Source organism: Chelonoidis abingdonii, chromosome 3 (genome assembly GCF_003597395.2).
Source record: "Chelonoidis abingdonii isolate Lonesome George chromosome 3, CheloAbing_2.0, whole genome shotgun sequence".
Classification (NCBI taxonomy): domain Eukaryota; kingdom Metazoa; phylum Chordata; order Testudines; family Testudinidae; genus Chelonoidis; species Chelonoidis abingdonii.
In genome coordinates, this window is record NC_133771.1 from 5,774,433 (window position 1) to 5,797,444 (window position 23,012).

Below are 23,012 nucleotides of genomic sequence, written 5' to 3' on the forward strand. Positions count from 1 at the left end.
AATAATAATAATGATTTAGGATGGAGAGTGGAGGGTAGAACTAGGAGGGCTGGGGTGAAATTCAGAAAAGGACGATTTACCCTGAGCAGTAGGAAAAATGCCTGGGGAGATGTGATAGGGGCTGTAGGATAGCGTAGAAGGTTCGTTGTTTCAGACTTTTAAAACTAGCCTGGACAAAATAGGCTTTTCCATTGTATATGGGTCAGATTCCCTGGAGGCCTCATTTGCCTGAGGGCAGCAAGGGAATTAAACCAGCTGAGAATCTGACCCTGCTGTTGGGTGTGTGACAGATTGAGTGAGATGCTGCTGATTTTTCATCCTCTATCTCTTTGTTTGTTGAATGGACATTGGAGTCTCTTCAGGGCAGGGATCATGTCTCCTAGGGTGACTAGATGTCCTGATTTTATAGGGACAATCCCGATTTTTGGGTCTTTTTCTTATATAGGCTCCTATTACCCTCCACCCCCGTCCCGATTTTTCACTTGCTGTCTGGTCTCTCCCTAGTGTCTCCCTGTAGGTGCGAGTTCATTACGTGGCACAGTGCTGGCAGGATCCTGGCTGGTGCATTTGGGCATCCCTGTAATGTCCATTAATAGGGTTCTCCAAAGCTCCCTGGATCCCTCCAGCCAGCTTTGCTCTCCCCCAGCTGAAAATAGCTTCTTTGTGTGACATCATCCTCTGGGTACCTGGCCTGTCAGGATTTACTCAGGCAATCCCTGCTTCCCTGACAAGAGGCTGCCCAATCAGCAGTGGCCCTGGCCTCGGCCAATCGGCTGGCTAGGAGGTGATGTCATGGTGAGAGCCTGGCAAGCAGGGCTGATGCTGGCAGGAGCCCTTAGCAGCACTAAGTGAATGAGCAGCACCAGGAGTGAGCGACAGAGCAGGTGCTGGGGGTAAGTGGCAAAGGAAGGGGAAGCAGCGAGGAGCTCAGGGAGGGAGGGCAGCCTGGGGGTCTGTTGCTCTGGTGGGGTTGAACCCAGGGATCCCAGGTGGGTTGTGCCTGGCATTGGGTTAGCAGGACAATCCCATGGGGAGGAAGTGGCGTGAGGGGGTTTTACAAAACCCATTGGCACCGTTTGCCGCCTTTCTAGTCCGTGTCTCCGAAAAGCCCAGGCTGGGTCTGAAAGCACCGCGATCCCCCCATGCAGAGTGGCTCCCCAGCACTGGGTGCGTCCAGCTGGCTGGACCAGCTGCAGGCTCCCTCTTTGTCTGTCTGTCTCCCACCTGCTGGCTCGCTCTCATCCCTTGGGAGGCCCCACTTTGCTTTGCTTCTTGGGGAGGCGCACGCTCCGGTGCTTGTAGCGGCATGCAGGTGAGGTAGCCACATCCAGGAGTGGTAGCCACATCCAGGAGTGGTAGCCATTGAACCACTCCAAGAGAGAGACGCCCAGCTCTACCCCAACAGCTGGGCACCAGCTCCTTCCTCCTCCTCATCATCCCAGAGCTCATCTGTGCTTAGAGCAGGGCTGCCTTTGCTCAGCTGGGGTTGCATCCACCCAGGCAGGGAGAAAGTGCAGTGAGTCCAAATCTAAATGCACTGGTTGGTTCTCCTGTCAAAAGTGGGTGCCAGTCTTTACTTTGGGGCAGGATCCTCTGTGTTTGACGTTTTCTTTCATACTAATCTGGCTAGCCATAACTGGATTGCATGTGGTTTTATCTCTCTCTGTCTTTCTTTCCTTCTCAACCCCACAATAGATGCATTGGGCCTGATTCTGATCTCCAGCTGGTGTAAATAAGGAGTAGCCCCACTAAAGTGAGTTCACATGGGGTAGTCAGCATATGTGGGATCAGGATCAGGCCCGTTGAGTTCAAGGCTTGCCAGCTGTACCCAGAGCACAGGTGGGTCTGTCTGATCCCACTTCCCATCTGGCAGAGAGAAGGGCTGCAAATCCCTGCCTCTCTGTCCACGCATCCCACCCAACCTTTGGGCGGAAAACTCCATTAGCCCCGAGTGGGGTCAGTTAAGGTCACTCCCTGTTCAGGAACATGCCCTGAGGATGTTGCCTTTGGGGGCAGCCTCACCTGAGAGTCAGCTAAGGTGGGGCAGGATTGTAGGGGTCTGGCCTGGGGGTTCCCAGGTGGGACGTCCCGGAGACGGAGCATTCCAAAGAGGCGTCCCCTCTCTTGCTAGATGGGAACAGCAGGCACAAAAGCAGCGAGATGTGAGGAAGCAGCCAGGGGATGGGGGGTGAGTGCTATCAGTGCTGGAAAGCGGGGTGGGGGGAGTCTGCTTTATTGATGGAGGCAGGAAACGTTCTTTCCTTGTGATATCTTTAAATATTTATTTCAGATGGGGGAGGGGCAGGTGAGCGAGAGAAGAACTGGGCAGCAGCTGGAGGGCCCAGAAATGCATCAAGCTTTTAAAAGCTGAACCAGCCCTGGGAGGGTGGAGGTTTCCCCGCCTGGGGAGGGCTGTGCAGGCAAATCGCACCTGCCCTGCCAGACGCACGGGCGCCTCATTGTTCAGCCCAGATGAGCTCATCTGGCATTATGCAGGGCGGCTGCTGCCTCTGTCTAGCAAACAGCAGCACTCACAGCAAAACTAAATGGAAGTCGTCAGTGGGCTTGTTTTAACCTCCAGCGCCTGCTTCCACAGTCCCGATGGGCTCCCTGCCACGCAGCCTGCCTGGCCCTCGGGCTGTTTCCAGCCAGGATGCTGGTGCCCCTCACTCCTGACCTGCAGCCCCCCAGTTATCCCAGCCCTGGGCTCCCCACACAGCCCTGTCCAGGCCCCTCACTCCTGACCTGCAGCCCCCCGGCTATCGCAGTTCTTAGCCTCTCTTGTGTAAAGAGGTACAATGTGGAGCTTTGTGTGGCAATGCTGAGAGATGGGCAAACATGCACTGGGGCCTGGGAGGAATTGTTTCAAGCATTCGCTTCAATCAGGCCTTCAGAAGGGCTAGCCTGCGGCCCCTGCAGCACACTTCTTCATTAGCAGCTGAGGAACGTGCGTTTCAATCAGAGCAGAGGGGTTGCAATCAAGGTGGCCGGGCCATGCATGCTTGGCCAGGTTGTCCCCACGCTGCATGGCGTGTCAGAGCCCCTCCTGCATCTTGTAACTATGTCGGCCTCTAGTGGCAACAGCCACCCATGGGATCAGGCTGCGCACTGCTGCAGCGGGGGAAATTCCCCCTTAGCTGAAAAGGCAGCCGGCTGGGGTTGGTAGGCAGTAGGTCTGGTAACTGTGAAGTGCACGCTGCCGCAGCATGTGGCTTAGCTTGGTGCCGGGGAGGTGGGGGAACGATGGGTTAATGACTTCTGACCTATTTCGCTAGTCTAGGTTTGTCCAGAGTACCTGTCTCAATAGCAGCAGGATTCAGTCCAGCAATGACACACGTTTGGTGTTCAGACACCAGCATAAACCGCTCCCTGCCATTAATCCCTTTCCCATGTGGCCCAGCTTATCCCGGTGAGTGTGACATCCCCGGATAGGAGCGCTCTTTGCTAAGCCCTGGCTGGGTGACTGTCCAGGAAATAACAGAGTTTTAAAGGGGGGTTTCCATGGAGAGAGGCCAGGTGCTTCCAAAAGAGAGGGCCCTTCTCCCCAAAGAACCTTGGATGAGTCAGGTGTTGGCCCCACTGCCTCACCTGTCATTGTAGGCTAGGACAACCCATTGGTTTTTAATGCACTTGTGGTTTCTGATGGGAGAACGAGAGGGCCAGATGTGGTGACGTTGGCCCCAGACCCCTCTGTGATCTCCAGTCCCAGAGGATCAAAAAACAGTTTAGCAAACTCTCCTCCTGCTGGGATGTGAATAGGTCTCTATCGCTCTGGGCCATTGGGCTTCCCCTGAGACAAGGTGATGGGGATCTGAGCGATGTGGAGGGTGGATAGCGCTCATCTGTGGCTCAGGATCCAGGCCCCTCAGCAGGGATGAGGGGACTGGGATAGCAAGAGGCACTGCAGGCTAGGACTGAGGAGCTTCAGGCGGGGGATCGCAGGACAGGGATAGCAGGCGTGGAGGGGTTGCAGGTCAGGCTTGAGATGCCTCAGCAGAACTGTGTGGAGAGCCCAGGACTGGGATAGCCAAGGGGCTTCAGGTCAGGAGTGAGGGGCCTGGTCAGGGCTGTGTGAGGAATGGGCTATCCCAGTACTGGGATAGCAGGGGGCGGGGCAGCTGCAGGCCTGCTCTGAAATGCACAGAGGTGACCTGATATATCCTCTATCTCTGGGCATTAATGGGCCCTGGCTAGAAGCCAGCCTGGTGTGGCCAGCAGGGTTACTGTCATTTCCTATTCCTATCACTCTGGCAATGTGCAGGGCCCTTAGTGACCAGGACGTGCCACCCACAAGGCTGAGGAAGATAGGAGCCCTCGCAACAGGGAGGAAACCCCTTCCTGAGACCTCCCTCCCCCCCACACCACCACAGCCCCTCACCCCAACCCAGGCTCCATAGCAAGGAGGCTGGGTGACTCTTGGAGATTTGCTGAGGCAGATCCACTTGGGTTCTGCTGCTTCCCCAGGTAACAGCTGGCATCTGGCAGGCAGGTTCTTAGCTCCCTGCCTGCTGTGTTCTCTCGTCATCCCAACAGGCCACTGCTCAAAGCCTCTCCCTCCGGGCCTGTCACCTCCTGGCCGTACCTCGCTATTCAAGAGGAAAGTTGTCCCCATCTGGGCCCTGCTTCTGGACCTGCCTGGTAGGTGCTGCCCCAGACCCAGGCAAGGTCGGGATCAGACGGGGCTTGGTAAGCTGCCCAGTGATTCTGCCACAGCTCCAAAGCCAGCCATTCTCTCAGCTGGAGGAAACAATCCATCCATTATCAGCACGCCAGGTCACAGCCGGCTCCCTGGGCCTGGCACGAGGCAGTGCCCATTGTTTGGGTTCCTCTTTCGCTCCGCTGCGGGGCTTGTTTATGTGGCACAGTGTTGACCCAGGACCTGCTGGTTCTTAGAGCCAGTTCTGGATGCCAGGAGGTACCCGGGGGCCCACAGCTGGCTCCACCAGAGGCCCTGGGCCAGTCCCAACCCTGTGCCAATCCCAGCTCAGTGACCTTAGCTACTGCATGTTGCGTGCCAAGAGGAGGGTGGCACCAAGGACGCTGCTTTAACTGCTAACACCCTGGAGCAATGCCCACATGTATCTGCAGCCCCTCATCTCTCCTGCAACCTCCCCGCCCAGCGACTGACACCCCGTCCTCCATCAACAGACCCACCCCCTCTCAGGCACCTCATCTGACCCCCTATCCAGCCCACTGCAATGGATTTCTCCTCTGCAGCCCACTCCTGCCCCCACAAACTCACACACACAAGGGTTGTCAAATACAGCACACCCCTGCATGCCATTGGGCCAGGCTCCAGGCCATTCGGCACCAGCCTTCTCCACGCTCCCATGTGCTGCAGGAGGCTTAACACTTCTCTGCCGCTCCCTGGTACCCTGGTCGCACACATTGGAACAGGTCAGTTCAATAGGGCACAGCAGACCTGGCTGGGAATTGCATTGCCTGCCCATCCCTGGTTTGACAGCTCTTGGAAAGCAGGTTAGAGTCATAGAATCATAGAATATCAAGGTTGGAAGGTACCTCAGAAGATATCTAGTCCAACCCCCTGCTCAAAGCAGGACCAATCCCACTAAATCATCCCAGCCAGGGCTTGGTCAAGGGCTTCACTCCGTCAGTAGAATTTCAGTAGCCAGCCATTGAGCCAGCCTTGCTGGGAACTCAGGCAGAGCTTGCTGGACCTTTCACCGAGCCCAGGCCAAGCTCTGGCTTTGATCGTCCCTTAGGGGTTGAGTTAGTCCTTATTATGAAAGTCTTGTCTGGCCCTGACCCTGGCAAGGTGAAGGGTGGGGCTCCTGGCCCTGCCTCTGCCATGGCCTTTCTGTGTAAGCTGGCACCAGAGTCTTAACAGCTCCCTGCCTTAGTTTCCCCATTTGTAACAACGATGGTGGGGAGCTTTACCCTGCTTTGAAAAGCACTTTGGGAACCTTGCACAAAAGACGCTAGCGGACTATAGACTGTTGTTAGCCTTCCTGGGTAGCGCCTAGAGAGCTCAGCAAGCCTTGGCCCTCAATATGCGAGATGCTTTACAAGCATATGGTCTAGGCCCCGGCCCAAGGAGCTGAAGATCTATAAGAGTCAATCTATTATTAGCCTCCCTTCTGGGTAGGTAACGATCATTACTTCCTTTTCAAAGATGGGTAAACTGAGGCACGCAGCCTGCCAATGCGGCAGAGCAGAGTCAGTGGCAGAGGTAGGGATGGAACTCCGAGCCTAGAATCCACAGCCGGAAGGGACCATTTACGCTCATCTTGTCCGGCCTGTTCTCTCCCTCCCCGAGAGATTCCTGCGTCAAACCCAACACCCCGGCAAGGCTCTCTTAGCTAGGCAGAGAAATGCATGTTGACACCTAGGGATGGGCTAGAATGGGGGAAGCGGCTGTGGGTCTGCGGCACTGCCCTTAGCAATCGCCTACCATGAGGGGGAGACAGCAGGTGCCCAGCCACCAGGGCTTTAGCTCAGGGGTTGGTGGTCCTGTGGTCTGGCTGCCCTTTGGCATTTGACTGCTCTGGATCTTGGCAGTGCTTCAGTCCCTTAGTCGGGTCCTCCCAGGTGGAGCCCTTGACAGCCCTCGTGTGGTTGAACTCAATGACACTGCGACCGAAGGAGGCAGTTGGCGTTTGCCAGGCGTGGGGTGCGCCGGGCCAGCTGCTGGGATCTCAGCTGGCTAAACGGAGCAGCACCCGGGTGCCCGCCACGTGCCCTGAACGGATTCTGGTGAGACACTCCAGCAGGGGGCAGCATCCTGACCCTGAAAGGCTCTTCCCTGGCCATGTGTCCAAGCGAGCCACCCTATCTCCACCCTGCACTTGGCAGCTGCACCAGCCCCGAGTGTGGGAGCCCCAGGAGCCTGTACTGGGGTGTGCTGGTGCTGTCCCGGCCTGAACAGCCTGGGCATCCTCTGGGAGAGAGAGAGACACGGGAATGGGCTGGAATGATTCTGATGGGGATTCTGTATGGAGGCTGCTGGACACAGACAGACCATGTGGTTTTCTCTGCCTCCCAGCCTGTGCTGCCTAGCGCCTCCCTCCCACCTGGCCTCACCTGGTCAGTCATGGAAGGGACCGCTGGCTGCAGTGCCCTGTCTTGGGTGGAACGGCGTGTGCCAGGCTGCTGAGCGGGGGCTTTTCATGAACAGCCATGGAGCACCCTCCTTTGGAATTCAAGTCCTGGCCCCATTCCTTAGCCATGGCGGGGGCTTTCCAGCGCCACCCAGCGTTGGCCGAGCGCCGCTCCCACCGAAGTCAATGGGCGTTTTATCGTTGCAGCCAGCGAGATGTTTACAACTGACCTCAATGGGAACGGCGTTGGGTTAACATTGAAAACCCACCCCTCACTGCTCTGTGCCTCAGTTTCCCTTATGTGTACGATGGCGCTGAAATGCTTTCCCTACCTCCCTGGGCTGATTCTATCCAAGGGGCTTTGAGCTCCTCTAAAGGATCTGCAGCAGGGCTATGTGCTAGTCCAACACCCCCCACTTTGGAGTCAGAGACCAGCCGGAGCTGGGGCGAGCGGGGCAGTGGGATAAGTAGATGAATAAAGGCCTGTGCGCTGGGGAATGAACCGGGGCCACTGGGAAGAGTTTTAATTGTGGTGCCTTTTCCAGCTCTGTTCCATCCAAAGAGAGGCCAGGGCCTGATTTTATCCACTGTGCCCGGGCAGGGATAGTACAGGACACATCCCATTCTGCCAGCCTGGCCTCCCATCAGGGGGGTGAGCGGGTCACAGCTCAGAGCCGGGCAGGTTAAGAAGCAGCTGTTGTGGAGATCTGCTCAGTGTGAGAACATGGATTAAAGGCCAGATGGGACCCCAGGTCACAGACAGAACTGCACCCGGAGGTCAGACTCCACATTGGGCTGAGCTGGGTAAGCGGCTGATCTTGAGTGTAAAGGCTCCAGGCAGAAGAGGGAGGAGCTGAAAACCCTCTTTCTGTTGCCAATCAACACCCAAACCTATTTCCCTTGGGGAAAGCTAGTCCCTCCTTTTGTGCTTTTGCACCCTGCTTTGTTGTTGTAGGGTTGCCCGTAAGCAAGACCCACATTTGACCTTTGGTCTGGCATTGTAGGGCTGCTGTGAGAGTGCTGGGCTGTGCCTGCTGCTGTGTTATTGTAGGGTTGCTTGCGAGTGTTGGACTCCACACGCTGGTTTGCTATTGGGTTGCTCACGCTGATTTATTATGGTAGGGCTGCTCATGAGTGGTGCCTGCACCTGTTGGGTTATTATTGTAGGGTCAGCTACTGAGTGGACCTCGCTGATTTATTTATCAGAATTTTGTTCGTGAGGGCTGAGCTTTCCATGCTGGTTTGTCCTTGTAGGGTTGCTTATGTGATGCTGCAGCCACTAATTGTTTTGATGTGCAGAGTGGAGAAAGGTATGAAAGTGTTTGCTTTGAAAATGAAAAGAGTTGATCTAACGAGCTCCGGGGTGAGGCTCTTGGTGGGAAATCATACCACTTCTTCCGAACCTTTGCCATGCCCACTTAAGCAACCCCTGTGCAGAGACAACCTGCAGGATCCAATCCACAGTCACAGACTAGGGGTTGGTGAAAGCACCGGTGCTGGGGAATGGGGGCAGAATCCTAGATTGGGTCATCAGATGGGCTTGAACCTCAGGACAGGCCTCTACCAACCAAGCTAAGGGAGTAACTCCAATAGCAGGTAGAAGTAGTAAGCTGCTATCTTTTATCAGACCGAGACATGATGCCCAGTTTGTCAGTGCAGCATGTTACATAAGCAGGGAGAGGGACCAAGCATTGTTTGTTTGTGCTGTGAGGCACCTCAGAGCTTGTCAGAAATCAGACGTCCTTTCTGTGAAGACCGCTGCAATACTGAAAAAACAAACACTTCAGCCTGAATCAGGACAAAAGATCAAAAATGTTCACACAACAAAATTCTGAAGTTTTGTTTAAACTCTAGTCTATCAAAACATCTCATCTGTGGCACATTTCAAACATTTTGTTTCAGTTTTGACTCTTTTTAATTTATTCTTTTTCAAAATATAAATTAAAGCAAATTTCGAGACACAAAGCCATTTCCAAACGAAAAAGCAAAACTTTCCATTCTGAAAAGGTCAGAATGGGTTTCAGTGACATTTCCAAAACAGGACAGGTTGTGTTTTTAAAATAAAAGGTTGTCAAAATCGATACGATTTCACGAACAATTTCAGGTGAATCAAAATGGCTTTTTCTGACAGAAAACTGTTTTGAGGAAAAATGTGCAACCAGTGATAAAGCAGCCTGTAGGAAAGGTGGGAATAGGACACAGGGGACCTCAGTTTAACTCCTAGCTCTACCCCTGACTGTGTGGGACCTTTGGCACATCAGGTCACCGCCCTGTGCCTCAGTTTCCCCATCTGTAATGTCGCGATAATACTACTTACCCACCTTTGCAAAGAGCTGGAAAGGGCTGTGTACTGGGTTATTTAGTAGAGTCATGGCCCCATACAATACAGTGTCACAAATGCAAGGTGCAGCGGGTTGGACCATTACTGCACAATGCCTGTGGTAGCTGGGCTCTGTCTGTGCGTCTGTTTCTACCTCGGGCTATCGATAGAGGCTCGTTTACATTCCTTTTCACCACAGAACCCGGGCAGACGGGTTCAGGCGGCGTCCTCAGCCTGTCCCATAATCAATCCCCTTTTCCTTTCAGGTCCTGAGCCAATTCACCCCCGGGGGGGTCTCTTGGCCTTGGGAACTAATTGGGCCACTTCCTGGTGTATCACAAGGAAAAGAAATTGGGCTCTGAAAGGGTGCTGATTCCAGACACAAGAGGCGCCAGCTGTGTAACGTGGTGGGGATTCGTGGGCCATGCACACAGGGCTGAAAGGCTAGGAGACTCCTGCTGTGCCCCTAGGACCTGTAGGAGAAATGACTTCACTGGTACATGACTTCAGAGGCATATGCCCCAGTAGTCGGTTGGGTCTTTCCAGGCCAGGCTCCCAGCTCTCGGGCACTGGTCTGAGGGATCCTTTGTGTTAGGGCTAAATCTCACCGAGGATCGTTAGCTAGGACATGAGTATTAGACTCTCCGACCCATTGTCACCCAGGGCGCTGTGATCCTGCAGGGATGGGCGCCGGGTAGGACAATGGACAAGGGGCCTGGCTTTGCACCCCCTACCTGGAAGAACTGGTATCAAGCAGGGGACCAGTGAAGCTGGAATGTGTGACCCCGAGACCCATATAAGCCGTGCTGTGCTGAATGTGTGTGGTCGCCATGGGGCGCCGGGTGTTCTGTAATGCTCTGGCTGTGGGACCTGTGCCCTGTTTCAGCGGCTCCTTCGCTGTAGGGAGGGAAGAAAAGCAGCTTTGTCTGCTCCAGTGGCCATTTTTTTCTTTCCTTTGTTTTGTTTGGTTTCCGAAAGAACCGTTTGCATTGTCCTGATTGCCCCCCTCCCCAGCTCTGCTGATGCTTCTCAAGTCTGGCCTATAATGGCCCCTGTTATGCCAGCGCTGGGCTTCCCACACACAGCTCGGCCAGTGTGATGGGGGCAGGGCACGTGTCAGGTGCATCAGCGAAAGGAGAGGCGGTGGGGACTGGCATAGCCTGCACATCAGGACTGAGGGGCACTGGCACAGCAGGATGTGGGGAGCCAGGATTGGAATAGCAGGAGGCTGCAAGTCAGGGCTGAGGGGTTTGTGTGTGCTTGTGTGTCAGTATCTATTTTGGCCAGACAGGTGTGACCGCATGTGATTGTGTATCCATGGATCATGTGCGGGTATTATGTACCTATGAGTGGCAATGCATGGGATCTGTGTTCATAAGGGTGCTGATGTCCTGGCTTGCGTGGCTCTGTGTGTGTGTGTGTGTGTGTGCGCGCGCACGCGCACCTTGCTTGCCTGGAGCTCCTCCCTCAAAGGGCTAACAGGAGCCCTGCTGAGTGCTAACCATCTTGTCTCTTTGCTCCTCCAGGCCCCGAGAAAGCTTCTGGCCACACTTGATTCCCAGCCTGCAGAAGGAACCCATGCACCATGACTCTGGCCGGTACGGACGCTCTGTGAGATACCCCCAGCCCGTGGCACCTCGCTCCATCTGCTAGCAGCTGGCGTCTAGCCCTGACCCCTTTCCTGTGGGACAGGCAGTGGGCTTCGTCTCCATCAGCCACGTGCAGGGCAGGGTAGGGGGATGAGGTGTCCCTCGACCCAGCAGGTGCCAAGAATTGCTCCTGCCCCTGTTCCTTTGAGTTCCCTGGGAGAGTCACCTGGTTAAATTGGCCCCTGCAGCTCAGAAGATGAAGGAGGTGACCCAGATAGAAATGGGCCCAACCTCCTGTCCTGAGCCTGCCCACCTGGATGGGCGCCCCATGGGCAATGCCCACGCCTCCCAGCGTGCTCCTAGGGGGCTGCAGCGGGGAGAGCTGGGTGTCGCAACGCAGTCGAACATGCCAGGCGTGCCACTTTGCTCTCACACCTCCTCCTTTCCCCACCGCTGCCACCACTCCAGGATCAGGTCACAGCTTCCCCTGATTCTGGGGTGCACCCCAGCAGAGCTCAGCAGACCCAGCCCTGCTGCTACAACTCCAACAGGGGGTAAGGCAGCCTAGTGAGTAGGGTGCAGGCATCCTGGGGCTCTGTTCCTGGTCCATGCTGTGCCTCAGTTTCTCCTGGGAGAGCAACACTTGCCTGCCTGTAGGTCCAGTGGCTAACAGGTGTGATCGCCGTGGCAAGTGGTGTGAAAAGTGAGGAGTGGTTGGTATAGAAGAAGTTTACCAAACTCAGCAGCACATGACCTATCTCAGCCACCATCCCCCCAATTTTACTGCTGGGGGGAGGGCTTGGAGGGGTGGGTTTGGAATCCCTGCCCTCAGATGGACTTGTTCATCCCCTTGAGACAGACAAGGAGCGTTTGGCTCTGGGGGCCTTCCCGGCAAACTTCCTCACTGCCCCGCAGTGCTGCTACGCATCAGCGAGCCGCAGCTGCTCCATCCCAGAGGTGGCTGCATTTCGGTGTGGGGCGACTCAGAGCAGGTAGAAGTCTCTGGCCATCAGCCAGGGCTGCGGAGACAGATTCTCCCAATGGTGTTTTCACAGCGTACAAAGAGAAGATGAAGGAGCTCCCCCTCGTGTCCTTGTTCTGCTCCTGCTTTCTGGCTGACCCCTTGAACAAACCAACGTATAAATACGAAGGTAGGTCACTCACCCACAACGCTTGCTACTGTTAGGAGACGGGGAGGTGTTGGGGGATCAGTGCACATTAATTCCTTCTGGTATTACCAAGGGTCTGCTGTGGGGCAAACAGCTGGGGTCCCCTCCTGTCCTGGAACCCTGCATGGCTGGATCCCACACAGCGAACATCAGTCTGGGTCAGGAAGGGCCCCGAGGGTGAGGTTCACACCTGCTGACCCAGAAGGATCCACACCTGGTTGGGGCCGTGCAGCTGGTGAGGGCCACCTGCTGGCAGCAGGGAGGATTACACCACAACATTGAGCACCAGAGGAATTCACTAGACTCTCATGGGAACAGCTGGGAAATCCCTTAATAACGAGAGCAGAGGCAGGAGATCAACTAGACTGAGCTCATCTGGAAAGCAAACTGGCTCATCACAACCCACACCCCGGATCAGGGCGGTGATTGAATCCCACACCTTCTGCTCCAAAAGCTGCTTCAGCTAAGGGAGAGACTCCATGAGCTGGTAGCAGTAGGAGGCTGTTATCCTCTAGGCAGGCCAGCGCCTGGAATGGGACATCACCCCTTTAGCCAGCGTATTACTAACATCAATGATATTAGTCGGATCTGCTGTTATTTCCTCAGAGGCCTTTCTTTCTTGGTATATAATTAGCCTGCAGATCCCACTCTCGCTAATTGCTATTAGCTTAGCACAGTTTTAAAAAAATCCACTGGGCATTTACATGATGAAGAACAGCCTCTGGCTAGGATAACAGTGATCAGGGCCATCCACCCTCATGCTTCCTGGTACAGATGGATCACCACATGGGATCAGGAAGAGATTCACCTTCCCTTCCCTCTGGTACAAAGGAATTTCGCTGCGTCAGAAGCATGAAGCATTGGCCGTTGTCAAAGACAAGCTACTGGAACAGGTAGCCCATTGGTCTCTTCCTGTCTGACAGCAGCTAACTTCCTCGAGTCTCCCTTCATCTTATTTGTATTGTTAGGATCTAGAGGCAGGGCATATGATTTCCTAGCTACTTTCTATAGCACTGTGCTCCCTGCAGGTGCTCAGCTGATGCTAGAGGATAATAGTGTTGGCTCCAGCTCCCACCTGCAGGGGAGTCAGAAATGCAAGGCGCAGACAGTGGGCGTTTCCACAGATTGATTTCAGGGAAGCCACAACTAGATGGGTCATTCCAGGTGACTCGCGTTGGCAGACCCAGTCATGCTCGACAGCAAGGATCCGCAGGAACTGGGCATCACCGCCCTTGGAGTGGCCGACTCTCTGCCCCAATAGCCGCACCCCATGTTCCTCCTGTTCTTGTGTTGGCACGCAGTGTTAGGTCACTCTGGAAGGTGCTTGTCTCAAGCGGCAGAGAGCCTGGCTCTCCGGATTGCCACAAGGATTGGCTCATACTGAAAACTGGGTTCTTGGCTGCTTTGTAGCCTGCATGGTTTCATCTTCTATTTCCAAAGCATAGAGTCATAGAGCCACAGGGCTAGAAGGGACCGCTAGGGTCATCGAGTGTAATCCCCTGCCAAGATGCAGGATTTGTTGTGTCTAAACCATACCAGACAGATGCTATCCCAGCCTCCTTCTGAAAATCTCCAGAGAAGGAGCTTCCACAACCTCCCCAGATGTGTGCTCCATTGTCCTGCTGTTCTTAGAGTTGAGGACGTTTTTCCTGAGATTTAATCTAAATCTGCTATGTTGGCATTTGACCCCATTGCCTCTTGTCCTGCCCTCTGTGGCAAGAGAGAACAGCTTTTCTCCATCTTTTCTATGGCAGCCTTTCTAGTATTTGAAGACCGCTATCATGTCCCCCCCGCAATCTCCTCTTTTCCAAACTAAACATACCCAGTTCCTTCAGCCTTTGCTCACATGCCTTGTCTTCTGTCCCTTTGATCCTCTTTGTCGCTTGCCTCTGGATCCTTTCCAGTGTCTCTTCACCCTTTCCATACATTTGTGACCAAAACTGGACCCAGTTCTCCAGCTGAGGCCTGACCAGCGCTGAGTAGAGCGGTACTATCACCGCCCGTGACTTGCATGTTATGCCTCTGTTAATGAAACTTAAAACTGCATTTGCTTTTTTGGCAACAGCATCGCGCTGCTGACGCATGTTGAGGTTGTGATCCACCACAACTCTCAGAGCTGGGCGCATTTTGTGTGTTTGTGGCAAATAGCAGTAGGAGGCTGTTATTCTCCAGGGGGATCAGTCCCTGGAATGGGACATCACTCCCTTAGCCACTGTGTGATTCACAGCAAATTCACCAAAAATACATTTTTCAGGTCAACGAAACTACTAGTGAATTTGAGTTGGATTCAGCAAACAGTTTCTGCCAGAAAAAAAGTGGGGGGAAAAAGCTTTTCTGAAAGATTGGAATGGTTTGTTTTTTAGCTAAAAAGAGAGAGAGAGAGAGAGAGATGAAAAACACCTCCCCCCAAAAACACCTGAAACAAAACAAAACTCATTTCATTTTTGGGTCAAACTTAACATTTTGTGTGACTCAATTATTTTTTTCCTGTTCTTCATTTCATCAAGAAAAACCAAAATAATTCAGCTTCAGTTTGAACCAAACCAAGTTTTTTCCCCAGATTTTTCCATTCAGCCTCCAGATGCCCTCCCCCCGCAATAATTCACAATTCACTTCTATCTGCTCTAAGCTGAACCTGGCCCATAAAGGGCCACATCTCAGCAGGGGCATTGCCTGTATCCTGGCAGGCTAAGCACTCTCCTGGTACTCCCAGCCAGGCACACTCTGAGTTTACACTGACCATTGTAAGCCAGTCCAGCCGCAGCTTCCTTGCCAGGGACAAGCTGTAAAACCTGCTGTGTTTTGTGCTTTGAACAATGGACTGGCACGGGGGGGAGGGTCAGCTCACAGCGGGTGATGAAGCCTGAGACGAGCAGGCATGTGACCAAGAATAAGATAAGGGGTGAGGAAATGGATGAGTGACCTTGGTGCAAGGGGGCATGTGTGTGAATGCTGGGGGAAGCGTGGGAGAATGCCTGAGAAAAAGAGTGGTGAATGGGGAGTGAGTAAACGAGGAGGAGTGTGAACCTGAATGAGTGAATGCAGGGTGCGTGAGCATGTATGTGAGCGTGTGTGTGTGTTAATACAGGGGAACTGAAGGCATGAATGGCTGCTTGGGGACTGAGTATGTGTGTGTTGGTGTGAGCGGATGGCAGAGGATTAAGCATGAGCAGATGTGAGTGTGAGCGGCTGGTGGGGAACTGAGTGTGAGTGAGTGGCTAAGGGTGGCAGACTGTGAATGTGCAAGTGGGTGTGAGTATGCAAGAAGGTGTGCGTGGTTGTGGGGGGTTGTGTGTGTGTGTAGCTGCAGAGGGGTTGAGTGGGAGTGTGCAAGTGGGTGTGAGTGTGTGAGCCAGTGTGACTGCATGGCGGTGGGGGCAGAGTGTGAGTGGTGTGAGTAGCTGAGGTGAGTGTGCAAGTGGATGTGCATGTGAGTGGGTGAGTGTGAGCAGATGTGACTGAGTGGCTGCAGGGAATGCTGTGAGTGTGTGAGTGGGTGTGAGTGGCTGTAGGGGGCAGTGTGAGTGGGTGAGAGTAGCTGCAGGGGTGTGAGTGGGCAAGTGTGTGTGTGTGAGTGGGTGTGAGTAGCTGAGGAGGGTGTGTGTGTGAGCAGGTGTGAGTGGCTGCAGGGGGAAGTGTGAGTGTGAAAGTGAGTGTGAGTAGCTGTGGAGGGTGAGTGTGTGAGCAAGTGTGAGTGGCTGCAGGGGGCAGTGTGAGTGTGTGAGTGCATGTGAGTAGCTGTGGAGAGTGAGTGTGTGAGTGGTTTCAGGGGGCAGTGTGTGTGTGTGAGCGAGTGTGAGTGGCTGCAGGGGGCACTGTGAGTATACAAGCAGGTGTGGGGAGTCGAGTGTGTGAGCAGGTGTGAGTGTCTGCAGGGGGCAGTGTGAGTGTGTGAGTAGCTGTGGAGGGTGTGTGTATGAGCAGGTGTGAGTGGCTGCAGGGGGCAGTATGAGTGTGCGAGTGGATGTCAGTAGTTGTGGAGAGTGAGTGTGTGAGTGGCTGCAGGGGGCTGTGTGAATATGTGAGCAGGTGTGAGTAGCAGTGGAGGATGTGTGTGTGAGCAGGTATGAGTGGCTCCAGGGGGCAGTGTGAGTGTGCGAGTGGGTGTGAGTAGCTGTGGAGAGTGAAAGCAGCAAAGAATCCTGTGGCACCTTATAGACTAACAGACGTTTTGGAGCATAAGCTTTCGTGGGTGAATATCCACTTCATCAGACGCATCTGACGAAGTGGGTTTTCACCCACAAAAGCTCATGCTCCAAAACATCTGTTAGTCTATAAGGTGGCACAGGATTCTTTGCGCTTTTCAGAAACCAGACTCACATGGCTACCCCCTCTGATACTGTGGAGAGTGAGTGTGTGAGTGGCTGCAGGGAGCCGTGTGAGTGTGTGAGCGGGTGTGAGTGGCTGCAGGGGGCAGTGTGAGTATACAAGCAGATGTGGGGGGTCAAGTGTATGAGTGGGTGTGCTTGGCTGCATGAGACAGTGTAAGCGTGTGAGCGGGTGTGAGTAGCTGTGGAGGGTGATTGTGTGAGCAGGTATGAGTGGCTCCAGAGGGCAATGTGAGTGTGCGAGTGGATGTGAGTAGCTGTGGAGGGTGATTGTGTGAGCAGGTGTGAGTGGCTGCAGGGGGCTGTGTGAGTATACAAGCAGGAGGGGGGGGTCGAGTGTGTGATCAGGTGTGCTTGGCTGCATAGGGCAGTATGAGTGTACAAGTGGTAACTCCTCCTTTGCTCGCTCGCACTCCCAGCAGACACCGTCGACCTCACCTGGTGCGTAATTTCGGACATGGAAGTCATCGAGCTGAACAAGCGCACCTCAGGCCAGTCCTTCGAGGTGATCCTAAAGCCGCCATCCTTCGATGGGATCCCCGAGTTCAATGCCTCCCTGCCCCGGCGACGCGACCCCTCCCTGGAGGAGATCCAGAAGAAGCTGGAGGCGGCTGAGGAGCGGCGGAAGGTAGGCAGACGGGACCCCAGGGCTCACGCTGCGTGTGGCTGGAGACACCCACGGGGAAACGTAGCACATTGGGGCGCTGGTGCGTCATGGCATGGGAACAGGTGCAGAGGATTCTGGGAAGTATCTGAGAGGTCTATGGAGAAGCAGTTGAATGCAGTGAGCTCACAGGGTGAAGACTCACGACGCCCGGCCCTGTGTCCTCCTCCGGACGGCCCAGCCGGTAGGATGGAAAGGGCAGGCTCCGCACAAAGCCATGGCCAAGCGCCTTCCACCATCTCCAGGGCCGCTCTGCTGAGGGTGCTCGTCCAGCCCGGGCAGGCATCCATGAGTGGGCGTTTGCCACCTGGCTACCTCATGTGGTTTGCCGGCATGTGATTATTGATCAGCCTTCAGCATCCCCCACCATTACAGTGGCCATGTGCCCAGTTTTCGATTGGAAAGTCTGGTTGAAAAGGGGACCTGACAGTGTCCAGGCAGCTCTACTGACCGGACACTCAAAGTCCGGTTACTGCATGCAGGGGAGGCGGGGAGGCACCAGGTCATCATCTGCTCCAGCCCCTACTCAGCTGGGGCCACCTCCTACTTGCGTCGGGCGGCTGCAGCTCCCAGCCCTGGCTCTGCAGAAGAATCCCTGGGGGAGGGAAAAAGCAGCAAGCAACAGGGAGAGGAGAAAGAGGAGTGGATGGGGGCGGGGCCTCAGGGGAAGAGGCGGGGCATTACAGGGCTTTCGGGGGTGGGGGGAATAGGCAGGGCAGAGGTGGGGCCTCAGGGGCAAGTGGTGGGGCAGGGGTGGTTCCGGCAGGAGTGTCCAGTTTTTAAATATTACCAAGTTGGCAACCCTACCCACCACTGACCCAGCCACCAGGAGCTCTGCTGGGCAGCGGATTGAATCTCCCTTTGCATGGCTTAACTCCACGCCAAGCTCTGCCCTCAGCACCCCTCGGCGACTCCGCTGAGTCCAGCGGGGCCCCATGGACCCCATGGGTATCAGGATTGGGGGCAGTGGCAGGGCGAAGAATTTGCACTGATTCTTTCTAGCCAAAACTGCAAGCTCCCCCCATCGCTTGGAATGGCCCAACCTGAGAACTGGGCTGTAGTGAAAAGCTGGAGGCAGGAAAACACATTAGCACGTAGCATGGGCTTGTGGAATCACTGGCTCCTTGGCCATCACTGGGCTTTGAACCGTCGGAGCTAAGAGTCTGACTCTCCGCAGCTTGAGCTAAAGAACTAGGCCAAGATCCTCGAAGGTACTTATAATAATAATAATTAGCGATACACCAATCTCCTAGAACTGGAAGGGACCTTGAAAGGTCGAGTCCAGCCCCCTGCCTTCACTAGCAGGATGAATTTTTGCCCCAGATCCCTAAGTGGCCCTCTCAAGGATTGAACTCACAACCCTGGGTTTAGCAGGCCAATGCTCAAACAACTAGGCAGTTAGGTGCCTAAATACCTTTGACGCTGTGGGCCTCAATCTCCTAGGCAGCAGCTGTGGCTAGGGTGGAGCGGGGGTTATGTATCGCAAGCTGAACAGCTGGTTCCACTCGTGACTCAGGCACCTCGCTGCCCCCAGCGGGCCCGGGACTCTGCGTGGCTCTCGCCCGGCGCTCAGCCGGCTTGTCCTGTTTGCTTTGTGGATGCAGTACCAGGAAGCGGAGCTCCTGAAGCACCTGGCAGAGAAGCGGGAGCACGGGCGGGAGGTCATCCAGAAAGCCATAGAGGAGAACAACAACTTCATCAAGGCGGCCAAGGAGAAGCTGGCACAGAGGATGGAGTCCAACAAGGAGAACCGGGAGGCCCACTTAGCTGCCATGCTGGAACGCCTGCAGGAGAAGGTGAGTGCCGGCTGCCGGACCCAGGGCTGTGAGGAAAGGGCAGGGCAAGAGGCCGATCGATGCACCCAACAGGTGCCCTGGGGTGTCCCATATTGTTGTTATATCTCAGAGGAGCCAAGATCCAGGCCCCATTTGTGCAGCACAAACACTTAATACGAGGCGGGGTTATTGGACAGAAGGGGACACTGAGGCCCAAAGCGATGACAGGCCAGATTTTTAAAGGGATGTAGGTACCGAAACAGGCAGATGGGCGCTCGATTCCATCAAACCGGTGCCACTGACCTTGTCAGAGCTACAGCTCAGGTTCTGCCTACCCCCCCCCCACCCCGGGTGCCGAAGTTTCAAAGCGCTTCCCTGCAGCTAACGAGCTGCTCGGAGACCGAGCTCGAGCTGCAGCCCTGGAATGGGATTCCCGGAGGAGACAGGGGCCCACTGCAGCCCCAGAGCAGGATTCCCGGAGGAGACGGGCCCACTGCAGCCCCGGAGCGGGATTCCCGGAGGAGGCAGGGGCACGCCTGGCTCGTCAGCAGCACCTGCTCCACCAGGCCTGAGACCGGGTACCCGTCAGACCCCGCAGCAGGAGGGCCATAGCCAGGTCGCCCAGAGATAAGGTGGGAATGACTCGCATGAAGGACAGCCTCTCAGGGAAATGCAGGCCGAGCGTGTGAGCGGGAGACAAGCAGAGGGGTGGATTTTCGGCTGCTAGGGCCCCTATCTATGCTGCCAACCTGGCTCAGGCACCTGACTCCGGGAGAGAGTTCACGGATGAGGATCCCATCCGGAGGTGGCTACCTTTGGCTCGTCTGCCAGGCACAGCAGATCAGCCCCTACCCCTTCCCGCCCCCTCCTCTGCATTTCACTTCTGGCTGGCCTGCTTCAGAAAATCCCCTTTTTAGGGGTGTAATGATCCCCCAGGGCCCTGAGATCAGGGCTGAAAGTTCTGCTAGACAACAGGTCACCCAAGGGCTGGGCCTTGTTCTGCTCTGCCAGGCAATACCTAACCCCCTTTCCAAAGCTGGCCCGGGGTGATCTGCTTGAGGCCAAGTCTGTGGCAGAACTGGGAAGTAAATCCTGCTCTCCTGAGACCCAGCCCAGTGCATTGCCCCCCTCCCTCGCCAGGCCGTCCCCTGCACCCCAAGTTCTCTTTAGTCTCGGCAGCTTTATTCTTAATTGCAAGGGAGCCAGCTCCAGCTGCTGGTTATGGGGTGTGTTTTTTGTGGGGGGCTGCATCACGTGACTCATTGGGCCCAATCAGCACCTCCAGCTGCTGGGTAGCAGCAAGATAATCACAGACTGGGGCAGGAACTGGGGTGTTGGGGGGGAGATGGGGGAGCTGCCTGGGATCCTGACTCCTGTCACTACGGTAGCACAGATCTTGGGGTCTGCGCTGTAGAGGGCCGGCGAAGGCAGCTACCTTTGTTCAGTGATGATCATTTCCCTCCACCGCCTGCCTGCCTGTTAATCTGACTTGGGCTGGTGTTAAGTAACTGCCCCTGTCCCCGTGGAAAGGGAGGGGTCCTTGGTAACCCCACCATCACTCTCCTTTCCTTCCCAGGAGGGAGACTCCAGGCCCAGAAACTCACCACTGGGATGGGGCTCTCCAAATGGCAGTTCCCATCCCTCTCTCCAGCGCCTCTCTGAAAGGCTTTGGGCTCAGAACAGGCTGGCAGAGCAGGGTGACCCTTGGGGACAGCCAGGCGGTTCTGGACAGGAGTCAGAGACCAGACCAGGTGGACGGACAAACAGCTGGGCTTGTCGGCTAGCTCACAAGGGCAGTTGCTGACCGCCGTTTCTGTCTCGCACCGAGGCATGCCCACTGAATCTCCCTCGTGGCCGTCCCCCAGCCGCTAATCCAGCCTGGTCTATGTCTCGGTTTAAGGTACTTCGATGGCCCCATATCTGAGCACATCACAGTCTTTACTGCCTTTCCCTCTGGCCAGCAGGGCAGTGCAATGAGCCCCATTGTCCAGATGAGGGAACTGAGGTACAGAACAGTTGGAGCAGAGCAGGGATTTGAACCCAGGTCTCCCAAGGCTCAGACAAGCACCGTCACCACGGGTCCCTCCTTAGAATCTTGCCCACTGCTTTGTCCAGGCCCGTTTGTAAGGATCCGAGCAAAGCGGTGCCCAGCCCTTTCCTAGGGAGATTCCACGGCCTGGGAACTGGCTCATTCTAAAGTGCATTTCCTGAGTTTCATCTCTTGTCTCCTAAACCCAGTGCCTTGGACTCCCCTATATGCAGTTCCCCTGCCTCCTGGGTTACAGCACCCCCGCCAGGCGCCATCCACAGAGGACAGCAATTGGTACAACCCAGCGAGCAGGCCTTGGCATACACAACTCCCCCGTGGGCCACACATGTTGACCATTAGTAGGCCTCTTATGTCTCCTGGAAAGTATATAAATAAATCCATTCCAACGCCGGTGAAACAGGTCCTGCTCCTCCACCATCTCCACTCCTCACTAGCCTCCTCCAAACACCTTCTGCAACCTTCACTTTCTATCAGAGACCAAGAGACTGAGACAGAGAAGACCAATCTAAGAGCATGCCTACAGTGCAGTGAGAAACCCACGGCTGGCCCATGCCAGCTGACGCGGGCTCGCGGGGCTGTTTAATTGCTGTGTAGATGTTTTGTCTCAGGCTGCAGCCTGAACTCTGGGACCCTCCCACCTCGCAGGCTCCTAGAGCCTGGCCTTCAGTACAAGCCTGGATGGCTACACTGCAATTAAACAGTCTTGGAATCTGATCTCCGCGCACCTGAATCAGCTGGCATGGGCCAGCCATGGGTTTTTAAATGCAGTGCGGACATGGCCTACGTTCACGGCAGTCTCTGGGACACTCAGTGTGGTCTTGTCAGATCGGCTCTGCCTTTCTAGAGCGGGGCCAAGGACTATCTGTGTCTGGGCACCATTGCAGACCTTTATAATCACACCCCCGGTATGACACTGGTGGCTTTGATGTTATTATGCCAGGGGGGAACCTGGGCCACCACACTCTTTCTGTCCTTGCCTCTCAGTCATACCCCTCCATAGTCCCCTTGTCGCTGCCCATCCTTGAGTCCTGAAGCCCAGCACACTAACAGGGCCCTCTTCCACCTCCCCCCAGGACAAACATGCGGAAGAGGTGCGGAAAAACAAGGAGCTCAAGGAAGAAGCCTCCAGGTAGAGAGGCCAGGACGGTGGCGGTTTGGACTGACAACGCCAGTGAAGCTTTGCGACCGATGATGGGGAGTTCCTCTGCTTGCTTTGTTTGTGAATGTAAAGAATTGACCAGTGAAGCCATCCTATTTGTTTTGGGGGAGGGAGGGGAGAAGGGGAGGAGAGAGATGAGGCAGGGAGGTGTTTGTTGGAGGGAGGATGGGGAGGGCTGGGGAGGAATAGACACACCCCATTTGGGAAGTCTACAATCCTCTCCATGGTTTCATTTTTACTTCCTCATCATTAGTGTCCAAGAAAGAGTCCAAACGAACAAAGGGTCGGTGACGCTGGCTGTTAGGGGAGGTGACACGATGGGGTGGGAGAGGGATGCATAGCGTGGGTGACTTTAATTTGGGGATCAGGGCTGAGCGGATGGGGCTGCCCTGTCTGCATCTCTCTGTAACTGTGGGCAGGAAAGTCGTCTCTCGGGGGTGCGTGTAGCCTGTTCTGTGTTTGCCATGAACTTTGGTCATTAATACAAATGAAACATCTCCTCTCGGTGTCTCGGTCTTATTCTTCTTTCTGTCTCTAACGGCAGGCCTGTTCTGGGCCTGGTGCTGTTTGGTTTTGTTCTTCCCAGAAGCTCTTGCAGTCTTTTGGAACTAATGCTTCGCCAGCAATTCAGTATTGTCAGACATTAATTAACAGGTTTCCCACCCTCTCCCCTCATCAATGAGAAACAATAGCTTCCTAGGATGGCGTTATCTGATTGTAGAAGACACTTGTTTGGCTGCAGTGAAGTGAAGTTCAAAATCCCTGTGATCTCCCTAAGAGTGAGGATTTGTCAGATAAAGCCCAGGATGTCTCTTCTAATGAGAGATCCCTTTTTCTAGGTATGGAGCAGCAGAAAATTTTGCTGCAGTTTGGAGTGAGGAAAGCGGTGGGAGGGCAGAA

General features: G+C 54.9%; 1 protein-coding gene across 2 annotated transcripts; it reads left to right on the top strand.

Moving 5' to 3' along the window:
• The first annotated feature begins 855 nt into the window (after window positions 1-855).
• STMN4 (stathmin 4) lies at window positions 856-22,238 on the top strand. Of its 2 annotated transcripts, none has more exons than XM_032790547.2 (6): window positions 856-893; window positions 10,905-10,976; window positions 12,023-12,118; window positions 16,884-17,092; window positions 18,733-18,924; window positions 22,027-22,238. In XM_032790547.2, the coding sequence occupies exons 2-6, from the start codon at window positions 10,964-10,966 to the stop codon at window positions 22,084-22,086; spliced, it is 570 nt and encodes a 189-aa protein (XP_032646438.1). In that variant the 5' UTR covers window positions 856-893; window positions 10,905-10,963; the 3' UTR covers window positions 22,087-22,238. The 2 variants fall into 2 exon arrangements, with proteins under 2 accessions (XP_032646438.1, XP_032646439.1); XM_032790548.2 differs by having other exon boundaries at window positions 16,887-17,092.
• Window positions 22,239-23,012: the final 774 nt, after the last annotated feature.

Coding starts and splice junctions, on each gene's coding strand:
- STMN4 (XM_032790547.2), top strand. Junction 17,093..18,732: donor CGGCTGAGGAGCGGCGGAAG/GTAGGCAGACGG, acceptor TTGTGGATGCAG/TACCAGGAAGCGGAGCTCCT. Junction 18,925..22,026: donor TGGAACGCCTGCAGGAGAAG/GTGAGTGCCGGC, acceptor ACCTCCCCCCAG/GACAAACATGCGGAAGAGGT.